This window comes from Sminthopsis crassicaudata, chromosome 3 (assembly GCF_048593235.1).
Source record: "Sminthopsis crassicaudata isolate SCR6 chromosome 3, ASM4859323v1, whole genome shotgun sequence".
Lineage (NCBI taxonomy): Eukaryota > Metazoa > Chordata > Mammalia > Dasyuromorphia > Dasyuridae > Sminthopsis > Sminthopsis crassicaudata.
Window position 1 is genome coordinate 515006026 of NC_133619.1, and position 15393 is coordinate 515021418.

At 42.7% G+C, this 15393-nt stretch overlaps 1 protein-coding gene and 1 long non-coding RNA gene across 11 annotated transcripts in view; one reads left to right on the forward strand and one right to left on the reverse strand.

Moving 5' to 3' along the window:
* The window catches only part of LOC141563275 (uncharacterized), a 72757-nt gene extending 60925 nt beyond the window's left edge, over window positions 1-11832 (reverse strand). For all 3 annotated transcript variants that reach the window (XR_012488382.1, XR_012488383.1, XR_012488381.1), the window contains exon 1: window positions 11707-11832. This is a non-coding gene — a long non-coding RNA (uncharacterized LOC141563275). The remainder of the gene's footprint in view (window positions 1-11706) is intronic.
* Window positions 11833-12044: 212 nt separating this feature from the next.
* EMSY (EMSY transcriptional repressor, BRCA2 interacting) overlaps window positions 12045-15393 on the forward strand; it is a 112529-nt gene continuing 109180 nt past the window's right edge. For 4 of the 8 annotated variants that reach the window (XM_074304118.1, XM_074304117.1, XM_074304120.1 and 1 more), the window contains exons 1-2: window positions 12045-12433; window positions 14944-15052. In XM_074304118.1, the coding sequence (XP_074160219.1) occupies window positions 14983-15052 (70 nt within the window). In that variant the 5' untranslated portion in view covers window positions 12045-12433; window positions 14944-14982. The remainder of the gene's footprint in view (window positions 12434-14943; window positions 15053-15393) is intronic. The other 4 variants (XM_074304121.1, XM_074304124.1, XM_074304119.1 and 1 more) reach the window with 3 other exon arrangements.

Here is a 15393-nt window from a genome sequence, read left to right on the forward strand (position 1 = left end):
ACATATGCATAGGTAATTTTTTTTGACAACATTATTCCTTGTACTCCCTTCTGTTCCGAATTTTTCCCCTCCTTCCCTCCACCCCCTCCCCTAGATGGCAGGCATTCCCATACATATTAAATATCTTATAGTATATCCTAGGTACAATATATATGTGCAGAACCGAATTTTGTTGTTGTTGTTGTTGCAAAGGAAGAATTGTATTCGGAAGATAAAAATAATCTGGGAAGAAAAACAAAAAAATGCTAACAGTTTATACACTCATTTCCCTGTGTTCCTTTTCTGGGTGTAGCTGATTCTGTCCATCATTGATCAATTGGAATTGCATTAGATCTCTATGTTGAAGATATCCACTTCCATCAGAATACATCCTCATACAGTATCATTGTTGAAGTGTATAATGATCTCCTAGTTCTGCCCGTTTCACTCAGCATCAGTTGATGTAAATCTCTCCAAGCCTCTCTGTATTCCTCCTGCTGGTCATTTCTTACAGATCAATAATATTCCATAACATTCATATGACATAATTTATCCAACCATTCTCCAATTGATGGACATCTATTCATTTTCCAGTTTCTAGACACTACAAAAAGGGCTGCCACACACATTTTGGTACATACAAGTCCCTATCCCTTCTTTAGTATTTCTTTGGGATATAAGCCCAGTAGTAGCACTGCTAGGTCAAAGGGTATGCACAGTTTGATAACTTTTGGGGCATAATTCCAGATTGCTCTCCAGAATGGTTGGATTCTTTCACAACTCCACTAACAATGCATCAGTGTCCCAGTTTTCCCACATCCCCTCCAACATTCATCATTATTTGTTCCTGTCATCTTAGCCAATCTGACAGGTGTGTAGTGGTATCTCAGAGTTGTCTTAATTTGCATTTCTCTGATCAATAGTGATTTGGAACACTCTTTCATATGAGTGGAAATAGTTTTAATTTCATCATCTGAAAATTATCTGTTCATATCCTTTGACCATTTATCAACTGGAGAACGGCTTGATTTCTTATAAATTAAAGTCAATTCTCTGTATATTTTGGAGATGAGGCCTTTATCAGAACCTTTAACTGTAAAAATGTTTTCCCAATTTGTTACTTCCCTTCTAATCTTGTTTGCATTAGTTTTGTTTGTGCAAAAGCTTTTTAATTTGATGTAATCAAAATTTTCTATTTTGTGATCAATAATGATCTCTAGTTCTCCTTTGGACACAAATTCCTTCCTCCTCTACAAGTCTGAGAGGTAAACTATTCTATGTTCGTCTAATTTATTTATCTCATTCTTTATGCCTAAATCTTGGACCCATTTTGATCTTATCTTAGTATATGGTGTTAAATGTGGGTCCATGCCTAGTTTCTGCCATACTAATTTCCAGTTTTCTCAGCAGTTTTTGTCAAATAATGAAATTCAGTTTACTTTAACGTGATTCAAGAAACACAGAAATACCTGCTGTGTTCAGAGCAGATAAGCAGCTTACCTAAGAAATGCTAGCCCTCAGCATTTAATAATAATTTAATAATAATAATAATAAGCCCTAGCTTAATGTTTTTTAGGGAAGATGTGTTTTGTTCCCTTTGATCCTATAACATCCTGTACATTGTGGTTCTAAGTTTTCTTGTTCTTCAGTGCCTGTGGTTTACTACTTCATCTGTCCCTCTTAATTCTCTGAGTCAAGGTTATGTCAATCAATCACGGAAACAAGCAATCAGTATTTATTTGTGCTGGGCATCATACTGATCACTGAGAACATAAGTATAAAGAAATGAAACAATCTTCACTTGTAAGGGATTAAAATTACAATGAGAAGACACGTATATACTGTATACAAATATATACAACATAAATACAAAGTCATAAGATATACAAAGTAGTTAAATACAAGGGAGTTTGGGAGGGAGGAAACAAGTAGGATGAAGCATAAGGGAAGGCTTCAGATAGTGCTTGAGCTACACCTTAATAGAAGAAAGGCACACTATGAGGCAGGGATAAAGGGGGAGTGAGAGGCTAATGCAGTTATAGGGATGGGAGATAGGGCTTCTGGAATGAGGAAAAGAGAGAAAAGTTTGGTTGGACTGCAGAATGTGAGAAAAGGAATAATGTTCAATGAGGTTGGAGTCAGGTTGTGTAAGGTTTTAAAATCTAAACAGAGAGGTGGCACATACTTAAATTCTTGCAACTGGGAAGGGAAGGGAAGCAGGTAAGGCAAGTGGGACACCTGAGTTTGGGAGTTCTGACATGAGCTAGAGAAGCTCCAAGGCAATCAGGCAATCTGACTAAGTTTGGCACCACAGCACGTCAAAGCTTCCAAGGTAATAACACAATTCTGGGGAACTCTCTCACAAAAGCTTTGACTCCTGCCACAGAGGAATAATGGAAATATTAGTATCAGGCTTGTATTTCTAAAAAAAATAAGTAAATAAAATCCACTGACTCATATTTCTAACCCAGAGAATCCCAAGAATGTCAGTTTGGTTCATTCTGCTCTTTCACAAAGGGCCCTCAACCCCCTTACAAGCCAAAGCTCAGTAGCTTGAGTGAGAAAGAGGGACCAATTACAAAACAAAACAAATTAAACAATGGAATTTACATTTCTTCCTGGAGGCAACAGGAATCCAGTGGAGGGAGTAACATGGTCAAAATCACTTAGGCAGGATAGTCAGAGTAGTGAGAGATTCAAGGCAAGGAGGCCAATTAGGAGGCTGTTACAAAAATCTGGGCAAGAGGTGAGGACAACCTGAGCTAAGAAGGAGGCTGTATGAGTGAGGAAAGGGATCATATGTGGAAGATGTTATGAAAGAAAAAATAGCAAGGTTTGACAAATAATTAGAAATGTAGGGTGAGAGAACATAAGGAATTGAGCATAATAATAATGATAGCAATTTAAGAAATGCAGAGTGCTTTACAAATATTACTTCATTCAAGGTCTCACAACAACCCCAGGGAGTAGGTATTATTATCTTTATTTTACAGATAAGGAAACTGAGGCAGGTTGTGTTTAAGTGACTTGCCCAGGGTCATATAGCTAGTAAGTAAGTAAGTAAGCTGATACCAGGAACTGAATTTATGAACATGGGAAACTATACTGGCCCCCCTATATAGGTTCTGCCAGGAAAGAAAAGTGTCACAAAAACCCAAAAAAGAAATCTAATGCCCAGGAAAGAAGCCGACTAAGAGTATCAAATTAAGTAGATCAGAAAATTAGAATCACTGAGAAGAGAACCTAAGATCTGGCAGCTCAGAGGCCACTGGTAAGTTTGATTTGGAAAGTTTTAATTGATGGAAGAGGTCAAAAGTCAGATGGCATAAAGAACCAGTGACTAGAGAGGAAGTGGAGGCAGTACATGTAGATAGTAAAGCTTCAATTGTTCTTCCTCAGCATTTATGTACTCCAACTCCCTATGAGAGTAACCCAAAGGGACAAGCAGCTGAAGAAAGTGTGAGAACTGGAAGTAGTCTAGGAATTTCTCCCTATTTTTCCTTCTACAGTGTGGTAGTAATTTGGCAAATAATGTGAAGGCCGGTCTAGAACAGAGGAACAACAAACAACAATAGTGAAAAGGGAGAATGGCACTGCATATGTAGTGTATGACAGATGATAGAGAAAAAAGAAGCATGAACCCATAGTAGAACATCCTGATAACAGATGAGGAAGCAAAGGAAATATTGAGAAAGCAGATATAGGATGCTATGAAAGAGAAAAAGCAGAAATGAGGACAACTGTTATTGTTATGGGATCTAGTGAGAGAGTGGAAGGAACAGATGAAGGGAACAGCAGAGATAATCAAAGGAACCCAAGGTTAAAGCCATTTCTCTTATAACCTGATAATAAAACACTTTCCTCACAACCACTTTTCTCTTATAACCTGGTAATAAAACACTTTCCTCACAACAACCTCATGAGGGCAGTATTGAAAATATTTCACTCAATATGCCACCATAGTGCATGTAAAAAAAGTGTACTCTTTTTAGCTAGATCTGTCATCAGACTGTCCTCCCACCCAGATCTGTGTATTTTGGCCGAGGGTCACTCAGCGAATTAGAAAAGTAAGTCAAATGGACCACAAGTCAGCACTGGGGAGTCAAAAGACCTGGAATCCCATCTGCAATGCCATGTGGCCATGTAAGAAATTAAGGAGGCTCTCGAAGCCTAGGGGATTCCTGGAGTTTCAGGGCAGCTGGCATTCTCTTTCTGGTCTAACTTAACAAAATCATAGGTCTGAACCCCAAACAGGAAGAATGAGGGAAGAAACACACTGTGTATGGGTGGTGTCAGTGGGAGCTGAGTGGCTGAAAGGAGGCCTGGATCAAAGAGGGGTGGCCAAACCCTACCAGAGACATCTAAAAAGACCCTACGGAACAGAAAAGGAGCCAGCTGAATCTCCCAGAAAAAGCCTTACAGGGAATTAAGATGCCCAAAGCAGCTAAGAAGGGGTTTAGCCCAGTGCCAGGCCTCCAAGAGAGAGCACTTATTACCGCAGGTCAAATCTGGCCTCAGACATTCACTAGCTAGATGACTCTGAACAAGTCACTTAACACTGCCTCAGTCTCCTCATCTGTAAAATGAACGGACGAGACAGCAAGCTGCTCTGTCTAGTGCCAATGTTCTCTGGAGGAAAATAAAACAAAATGATTTGATTTCTCAAGTCCACACATGTACAGTCCTGTACAAATGTCCCCACACTCCCAAGCCTTGAATAAATTAATCACTGAAGGACAAAGCAAACATCGAGAGTTTATTATGTACAGACCAGAGGGGATACAAATTAAAAAGAGATGGTTCTTGCTTTTCAAGAGCTCCCATTCTAACAAATGCAGTATGATGCTGAGTTCATATTTCAGCTTTACACCTCAGTTGCCTCATCTATAAAATGGGATAATAGTTTTACCATGTGAAGAAAGCATTTTGCTAACATTAAAGCACTGTATAAATTCAGCTGCTAATTTGGCAGCATGCCAAATTCCACTTTCTCCCTAACTTAGTATAAATTGCCATTCTGGGGCAGCCAGGTGGCTCAGTGGATAAAGCACTGGGCTTGGAAAGGAAGACCTGAGCTCAAATATGGCCTCACATACTTACTAGCTATATGACCCTAGGCAAGTCACTTAATCCTGTTTGCCTCAAGTTTTCTTATTTGTAAAATGGAAATAATAATAGCATCTGTCTCCTGGAGTTATGGTGAGGATAAAAAAAGACACTATAAAGTGTCTTGAAAATCTTAGTGTGCTGCTTAAATGCTAGCTATTATTATCATTCCTTCTTGGGAAGTTCCCTTTTTCTATTGGCAACCCTTGGAATCCTGGCTTCTATTATGCAGAAGGGTGTGCATCATAGTTCCTCTTTCATTTTCCCAGAGCAGTCCCTAAGAGAGAGGAAGAGAAAAAGGGAGGGAGCCTTCCCTATCTGTATTTAGTGTAATTGGTGAAAAGTAGCCTGAAACTTCCCCTCCTCCATGAAGTCTACTTGAATAACTGAGAAGATTAGTTCATTTCTCTAACTTGTGTGGTCTGGATATTGGAATGCAAAAATTCCTCTTCAATTTGTCTCAGTTATATAATAATAACTATTAAAAATTGTAATGAAGGCATTCAAAGTGTCCTAAAAGTCTTTGTGCCATTTTAAGCTTTAATAGCTTGGGGGATACCCCAAACTACCTTAAAGTCTCAAAACACCCTGCACACAACAATCCTGTTAGGAAGAAACTGATGGGGCTTGAGATCCCTTTAAGATTCCTTTCTGATTCCCCAACCCCCACAGCTGACATTTAATTTACAAATCCTGGTCACTGAGCTGCCCCATCCCCCAGAGAATCTGAACTAACTTGCGTTTTCCCAACCCCCACAGTTTAAACCCATTGAATTCTATTCAATGCTGACCCTGGCTGAAAGCCCACCAGGAACTTGGGGCTCCATCCACAAGACCCCGTTAGGTATAAAAGAGCCAAGCTGGAGCTCTCTCTTTGCAGGAGCCCTTACCCCCAAACATGGTATCCTTTCGGCCATGTAAGGGTCCCTGCCCACCCAGCGACCACCTCTGGCCCTGGCATCTTTCTACCTTTGACTTTACTTCCAAATTTCTACAATAAACCTTTTATCAATCTAGGTTTTCAGGCCTGCAAATTCATTTACAGGGGACACTGTGCCCTCACGATCTTTGTGCCGACCAAAACGGGGTTCCCCCTTTCCTATCTCTCATCAAAACTACAAGTACTATTGCCTCCATTTTGCAAATGTGGAAACTGAAGCTCAAGGAAGAAAGAAGTATCTGTGCTTTGATAGAGCAAATATTTGTTGGAACTAAGACTGAGCCTGGGTTTTCTAACTTCAAGTGTCATGCTCCTTCAGCCTTTAAAGAGACTTACCCTGGATTTATGACTGATAGATTTATTTGCCTTATCATCAATATTTTTAGTTTAATATTTCTATTTTCAGTCAGCATGAAATGGAAAGAATGCAAGCCTGGGAGTTAAAGGCCTGGGGGAATCCTAGATCTGTCATTTATTAGTGTCCCATATCCGTTCTCTGGGATTCAATTTCCTCATCTACAAAATCTTTATATTTGGACTACATGTGTCATAATCATCATAAGGCTGAAATGAGATGACAAATTTAAAGCATTTGGTAAACCTTAATATATATTTATATCATTCTTAGATTGTAAACTTGCACAGGGAAGGAACCGAAGGGCAGAGAATGATGTTGCTGGCCTGGATCTCAAGGGAATTGCACTAGAAAATCACAAAGGTCCTTTCAAAGACTAATATACTATTAATCAATGACACCATGATATTTAACTCCCTGTACAGGGCTAGACAATAAAGTTTTTGATAAATGCTTTTGGAGGAAAGCAGGTATGTTCAGTGAACAGAATGCTACAGTGATAGGTAAGACTTAATGCTGCACATGGGCAGGTTTGGGCTTCCTTCATCTGCTAGGCTTGTTTGGCTTTCTTGCTCCCTGCCTTCTGAGCACCTGCCTCTCTCAAATCCAGTCTCCAACTTTTAGCAGCTGTGTGGTCATCGACAAATTACTTAATAGTTATTTGTGTAGTCTCTTTTTCTCTTGCCTTAGATTAAAAGTTCTTTAGGAAGAGAACCTGGATTAAATCTTCCTTTCTAACTCTAGTCACTATCATATTACCTTACACAATTGAACAAATGCTTGTTGAATGTGTTCCGTTCTAGATACCGGAAGAGAGAAGATGAGGCAACATACAGAACAGTAGTTTTATAGTATGTGAATAACTGTCATCTGGAAGAAGCTTCAGACTTGTTCTACTTGAGCAGAACTGGTAGTAGTGAGTGCAAGTTGTAGAGAGAAGATTTAGGTTTGATGCAAGAAATAAACAAACATTCTAACAATTAGAAACATGGGCTTCTTTAGATGCTCACTTTCATTACACACCTTCAAATGAGATTGCAGAAGCTCTTTTCGTAGTGGCTAGAAACTGGAAGTTGAATGGATGTCCATCAATTGGAGAATGGTTGGGTAAATTGTGGTATATGAAGGTTATGGAATATTATTGCTCTGTAAGAAATGACCAGCAGGAGGAATACAGAGAGGCTTGGAGAGACTTAAATCAACTGTTGCTGAGTGAAATGAGCAGAACCAGAAGATCACTGTACACTTCAACAACAATACTGTATAAGGATGTAATCTGATGGAAGTGGAAATCTTCAACATAAAGAAAATCCAACTCACTTCCAGTTGATCAATGATGGACAGAAATAACTATACCCAGAGAAGGAACACTGGGAAGCGAATGTAAATTGTTAGCACTACTGTCTATCTACCCAGGTTACTTATACCTTCGGAAGCTAATAATTAATGTGCAACAAGAAAATGGTATTTACACACATATATTGTATCTAGGTTATATTGTAACACATGTAAAATGTATGGGATTGCCTGCCATCGGGGGGAGGGAGTGGAGGGAGGGAGGGGATAATTTGGGAAAATGAATTAAAAAAAAAAAAAAGAGATTGCAGAAGAGACTCTTGGTTAGGTATGCCTTGGACTAGATGGTTTCAGAACGTCCTCCCAACTCTTGGATTGTTCAATATGAATATAAAGGGGAAGGTCATTTTTAGCTGGGGTGATCCAAAAAGGCTTTACAGAGGGGATGTTATTTGATCTGAACCATGAAGAATGTATAGGACTTCATCAGGTAAAAATGACTTGAAGGAGAGGGCAAAGGAGACAGTATGAACAAAGGCACAAGAAATGATGAAATGCAATGTGTTTGGGTGATGACAAATAGTACATCTTGGCTAGATTACAAAAATAAAGGAAGAAAACTAGCATTAGTGCTTTACAGATATTGTCTCATCTGATCTTATAACAACCTTGGGATGAAGAGCCTTTTTATTATTCCTATTTTACTGTTGAAGAAACTGATGGTAGTCAGAGGTAAGTGACTTCCTAATTTTATGCCCAACCCTCTATCCATTGTTCTACTTAAAAGTCTCTAAAAGGAGGAGCAGTGAATAAAAATAAAAAGACAGTTCTGGGAGTTTAAAATTTGGGAGCCATTCATACAGAAATGTTAACTGAAGCCATGAGAGTGGACAAGATCACAAAGGTAAAGGGAAACGATGCAATGATAAAGCGTTGGGGAACACATATTAAGTATGGAAGAACCCATAAAAAACAAATTAGTAGTTAGAGAGATAAGAGAATCTAGGTGTCATGCTAGCCAGTGGAGAAGCACATCAAGGAAAAAAGGTGATCTAACAGTGTCAAATATTTCAGAAAGGTCAAGGAGAACAAAGGCAAAAGACATTGTACTGCATATGGTGTCTTGAAAGTCACTAGGAACCACTAAGAGAGCAGACCCAGAGGCCAGGCTGCAAAAAACTGAAGAAGTTTAAAACTCATTCAAGATTTTGAATCATCAGGAGATAAATGGGTAAAGTTCCAGCAGATAGAAGCTCAAAGTGAATGATGCTGTTTTTTAAGATGAGGACACTCAACTATGTAGAAAAAGTCAGTGGTACAGGAGATATCAAAGACCAAGAGGGCGAAAAGGATGGAAATATATGGAATTAAGGCTAGAAATGGAAGGGTTAATCTCTGGCAAGAAGGGTTAGGAGATGGAATAAAAGGAAGGAGATGAGGTCACAGTATACCTGCTCTATACTTGCCATTTATAACTTAATTCCTTTGGGCTGAGTCCTGCTTTAAAAATCAAATCTTTCCTGGAGGGAGTCATATCTTCAACTATCATCAGCTGTTACCATATTGTCCTGTTAATACCACAGGAAGGATACTGACCGGAAGAAAAGGACACTTTATGGAAGATCAGTGTTGGCAGATAAACCTAGCAGTTTTGTCTAGGACCTTCATATTTGCATATAAATTGCAGTCACAGACCTGGGTTTAAATCATGGCTCTGACTCCTTAGAGAGAGAAAGCATTGGGTGATGGGCACAACAAAGGGATTTGGAGTCAGATCTGGCTTTGAATCTTGGTTCAAATACTTTGTAGCTGCATGTAGTGGTCAAGTCATTTCCCTTTTCTGGACTTCAATTTGTCCACTTATCAAGTAAAGATTAGGATCCTTTCCAATTCTGAGATTCTAGTCTTGGTTCTTTCTACCTTTTACTAGGGCTTTATTACTGTGAGCTTTATTCGCATTATTATTATTAGTTTATTAGCCTCAATTATATAATTCTAGGCAAGCCATTTCCTTAACTACTTTACAGGGCTGTTGTGAGAACCCTACTTCCGTCATTTACTAGCTCTATAAACTGAAGAGTTATTTCTTACTTCTTAGACTTTTACTTTTCTCATCCATAAAAAGAGGTGATTGTTTAAGAGTCTAACCTACAAGACTGTGGTAATGAGCAAGACTCATAAAACTTCATGGTTGTATGAAAGTTGTGATTTCATTGGCACAAGGAGTTCACAATGAGGAACCTCCCTCTACAAAAGCAGATCTACCACAGATCTCAGAGTGGCCTGGGCCTCATTAGCAAACTCATCCAAAGTCAGCAAGGAGGAAGACTATTCTCTATACATCCTGATTCTATAAATCCTGTCAATACTAAGCTACATTTTAGTACTTCCAAGACTTACATAATGCTCTCGTCACCAGGATTGTGATGAAGGCCAGTTTCATCATATTAGTCTCATATTAGTCTTTCCCAGAGAAGTATCTAGGTGATACAGTAGCCAGGTTCTGGGTTCTGGAAGTCAGGAGAACTGAGTTTAAACCCTGTCTCAGACTTCTGACACATATTGTTACCCTAAAGAAGCTCCATGAGTGAGGAAGACTGCTTTTCTCAAAACAGGGATGTCTACTACTATGTGACAATAGGCAAATCACTTAAACATCTTTGTGCCTTAGTTTCCTTATAGACAGAATATAAAATGGGGATGGTAAACATTTACTTCATAGGGTTGTTAGAAGGATCAAATGAGTGTAATATGTAAATAATATGTAAAGTGCATTGCAAAGCTTTTATCAAAGCCAGCTCTCCTCACACCCACTTTACAAAGAAACTGAACCTCAGAGAAGAAAAACCGGCTAGCTTAATTCAATCACTTCTACTAAGTCCTGGGCTTTTTCTTTTACAACATTTTTATACAATTACATTTTATTTTAAAGTTCATGGGTTCCCATTTCCCCTTCCCTCACTGAGAAAACCAAAAACAAAAGCCTTGTCTCAAATATGAATAGCCAGGCAAGATAAATTCCTGCACTGGCCGAAAGAAAAAAAACGTTCCCAGCTGCATCTGACTCCCTCCTGTCAGAATATGGACAGTAGGTTTTACCAGGAGTGCTCTAAAGCTGTAGTTGGCCATTGTGCTGCTCAGAGTTCCTAAGTCTCTGATAATTGCTGCCTTTATTGAAATTATTTTATAACTTGTTTTTCTCATTCTGCTCATTCTCCCCAGGTTTCTTTGAAACCACTCCCTTCCTTACGTCTTGCACGTTAGCATCCATCACATTCATACATGAGAACTTGCTCAGCCAGCTCCCTTTTGATGTATGTTCCAGTTCTTCTAGTAGGTGTTGAATAGAAACTAGTTTGCTGACCACTTGGGAAAGAGGGGTTATCGGGATTTTCTGTACAAAAGAAACCCTTTTCCTTTTCTTTCTGATCTCTTTGGCAAAATATCCTAGTAGTGAGTGATATGGCTAGGTCGGAAGGTATGTTCGGATTAGTCAGCGGCTTTCCAGAACGGTTGGAGCAGTCCACGATTCCTCCAACAGGACATTAAAGGCTGCTCCCCTCCTCCCTCCAGGATTTGTCATTTTTCTTTTTTCTCGACTCTGCCAATCTAGGAGGTGGGGGGCGGAGTCGTTTTAATTCTGGTTCTGTAACTGTTATTGACTTAGGACATTTATTCTTCCTTCTCTCCCCTCCCCCCTACGGCTAGGAATGGCTCGGATTTCTTCCGCTGGGCAAATCAGTGGCGGCCAGCGCTTTCCCCACCGAACCACCCGGGCTCCCTTTAATAGCTGGCCTTTGGCAACCTTCTCTTTTAGTGGCATCAGGGTGAGCGCTGCCATCCTCGAAAAACTCCGCGAGGTAGGAAGACTGCTTCTCTCCAAACAGTGGTAGCCCAGCGCAGTCTCACTCGCAGGCAAGCGGCCGGGTCAAAGCCAGCTCTCGGAAAAAGGAGCCCCAGGCTCTTTCCACCACACCCACCCACCTGCACGCACGCACGCACGCACGCACGCGCTCGCGCTCACACACACCTGCTTCGGGCCTATCAGGTGAAGGACAGACCTGCCTCAACCTGGCGCGCAGTGGAAGAGGGAATGAATGAGAGACTGCGCATGTCCCCTTCCGGCACCCATACCGTCGTCTTCCGCTACCTGCCGCGGGAAGGCTGTTGGCCGTTGACGGGACTCGGTCCAGACCACTGGGAAAACGAATCCGTTCGACCGTTCGGCAGCGAACTGCCCCGTTTTCCTTCACCCACCGTCCCCTTTGGAGGGTAGACCGCCAAGCCTCCGGCTCGGACCTATCTACGCCATCTCGACCACTACGTGTGACGGCACACGTAGCCGCGAGCGCAATTGATTGGCAGGGCGGAGCGAAAAGGAGGCGAGGCGCGCCAAGAGCGCGGAGGGGAGGTGGGCAGGGAGAGAAGAAACTACACTTCCCAGTCTCCTTCGCGCAATGTAAGCTTTCAGGGCGGCGGACGAAGGTTTGGGCAGGTATTCGCAGCATGCCCTTGCCAGGGCAGCTTTGTCCCAGGTTAGGAAAGCTAGGCATGGAGGTCTCCGCCACCATTTCTCCGTCGAAAGACAGGAATACCGTGGGCACTACAACTCCCAGGCACCGGCGCGCGGTCGCGCCTGCGCCTTGGCGCCCGTCGCCATCTTGCCCCCTTCTGAGGAACCGCAAAACAAACCCAATTCCTGCTGGCCCGGGTCTCGTCGGAGGAACCTTTTAGATGAGCCGCGAAAGGCCAGGCAGGTGGGTCGCCTCGGGGCCAGGCTTCGAGAAGGGGTGGCAGGCTGCCCTCGGCCTTCCGGGCCTGGCAGCACTGAGGAAAGCGCGGTGTCCCCCCTCCCTCCTCCGCCGTGCCCATCCTCCGTTGTCTCCTAACGGGATTGGGGGGGGGGGGCGGGAGACGGGGACTGGGGTTCGGGTCCCTGTGAAGACAGAGGAAGGCCGGCGGGCCCGGCCCGGAACCGGAGTCCGAGGGCGGCCGGGAGGTGGAGGGGCTCTCGCTGCTGCTCCTGTCCCCTCTCTGCCTGGGCTCGCAGCAGCCCCTGCCCCTCTCTGGCCTCCCTGTCCTCCCTCCCTGCAAAGCGAGGGGTTGCAGCAGATGGTCCCCGAGGCCCCGCTCAGCTCTGACGTCCGGCGTTATTTCAGCTCCCTTCCTGCTCTGACACGCCGCGTTCTCCACTTCCCCGTGGCTCTGACATCCTGGGTTCTAGCATCCAGCTCTGACATTCCGTACTCCGCAATTCCACGGTCCCTCCCGGCTCCAACAGCCGGCTCTCTGCGTTCTAGGGTCCTTCCGGCTCCAGCGTTCCCGTGCTCCCCCAGTCTCAGGGCCAGCTGGGCTCGGGAGCATCCCGGCTCCCCTGTGGCCGAGCACCCTGCCAGTCCCTGCTGTTCTGATCGCAGGCTCCTCTGCAGCCCAACAGCCGGACTCTCCATAGTCCAAGACCCTTCCGGCTCCAACCTTCCTCTGCTCCCCGCGTTCCTAGGGTCCTTGGGGCCGCAGTGCCCGGAGCTCTTGCTGTCCCAGCGTCCTGCCCCCCTCCCCCAACTCGTGCTATCCGTGTTCTAGGGTCCTTCTGGCTCCGACATTTCTCTGCCCTCCATGTTCTAGGTCCTTCTCTGCTTGATAACATCCGTGCTGTCCTTGTTCTAGGTCCTTCCCAGCCATAACATCCTGGGTTCTCCAGGTTCTAGCATCCTGCCTGTGTTCTCCCTGTTTTAACATTCTATATTCTCCATTTTCTAGGATCCTTCTCAACTCGACATTTCAAAGCCCTTTTCAGCTCTAACATCTGACGCTGTCTGTGTTCTAGATCCTTTCTAGCCACAACATTCTCAGCTTGGTAATATTCTGTCCTCCCTAAATCTAACATCTAACATTCTCCATGTTCTAGAGCCCCTTTCAGGCCTGATATTCTATATTCCCTACATATAGTTCCTTCCTAGCTCTAACATCCTGTGCAATTTATTTTCTAGGGTCCTTCCTGGCTCCTAAATTCCATGTTTGCTGGCTATTTCCAGTTCTGCCGGTCTTTGAATGGAGGTGCAGGGGGCAGGGAGGCTCCTGTTGGTTTCCTTGGGGTCAGCACTCCTGTCATTTGCTATCCTGCTGTGACACTGGGAGCCTCTAATGACATTGGGGGAGGGGAGGCGAACTGAGTGTAGGGCTTGGAGGAGAAGGGACTGAGAAGTGTAGGAGTGGGAAAGGTAGGGATGAGGATAGGAAAAGTTAGAAATAGTGGGGGATGGGTGGGTGAACTCTTGTTGCTAAAGCTGTATGCATGTGTTTGGTGGGTAGGAAGCATAGAGGGGGTCCTTTTGTGCCTCTCTGTGCATGTGTTGGGAGGGGGAGTGGGAAAAGATGGGTGGCTTCTTGTGATTTTGTGTGCCTGTGTTTGGAGAAAAGGTGGAGCAGAGATGGGGAAGGGTCAGGGTGGGAAAAGTAAAGGTGTCCACTTGTGATATTTTCATATAATTTTTCAATGGTGTGGAGGCAAAGAAGAAAGACTGAGTTGGATGGTTTAGTATGTCCTCCTATAATTCTGTGTGCATGTGTTTGGAGGGTAGGAGTTGGGAGAGGTAGAAGCAAGGAAGGAAGAGGGGAAAGGTAGATATGTCCATCTTGTGTTTCAGAATGCTTGTGTTAAGAGAGAGAGGGGAAAAGGAAAGAAGTCGAGAAAGGGAGACAAGCTAGGCATATATTATATGGAGGAGGCAAGCTCTAGGTGATGGCATTTATGAGGAAGGAACAGTGGATCTGGAGTGTGTTTTTTCTTTAACATAACTAGGTAGCTGAGTTTCTGTGGTGATGCTCCTGGATTGTAAGGTCTGTCAGTCTTTGTGTACTTTTGTTTTGGAGCATGGGAAAGGGATTGTGTCCTCTGCTTCCATAACCCTTGCCTAAGCAAACTGATTTCTTTTCATGGTTCTACTCCCTTTTTGAAACCTGCTGATTTGTCATTGTACTGTTATTTGGTTTTAATTGCCCATTGATCGCTTGAGTTCATAAAGAATCCAGGTAAGGAATGGTGGTCAACATTAGAGCAAATAATTGCCCAGGGATGTGAAATCTAAATCCTTTTTTAAAAAGATTGACAGAAAAAAGGTGTTGCAGCCACTGAAAGTCTTGTCTGCCTATTCCTCAACAGCAGAGAAACTGCTTTAGTGGGGAAAGTGTGGTTTTACAGGAGTGTACTGTTCCAGGTAATTAATAGATACACTTTGGTGACTTAAGTTTTTTTCCTTTTTTGTAGGGAAGATAAGCTCTGTGGGGCTACAAAACAGGAGCAAGAATGCCTGTTGTATGGCCAACCCTTCTGGATCTCAGCAGGGATGAATGCAAAAGGATCCTTCGAAAATTGGGTAAGGTATTAATTTGGGGCCCTGAATTTTTATGAATTATGTTGTTGTTCTGGAATTATATTCACTTAATGATGATTTCAATCATAACAACTTGCAGAAGTACATAGTATTTTCATTATTTAGATAAGGAAATTCAACCCAATGGGGATTCTCTGGGATCATAGAGGAATTTATTATTTGAGTCAGAAATTCTAGGTTTTCTAATCCTCAAGACCCACTAATGCTTTTTCTGCTAACATCAATGGAACTTAGAATCTAAGTTCAATTTAACTAAATTAATTGTCTAATGCCCATGAAGCATTGTGGAAATGAATGATAATGAAATTTATATATGCTTTTTT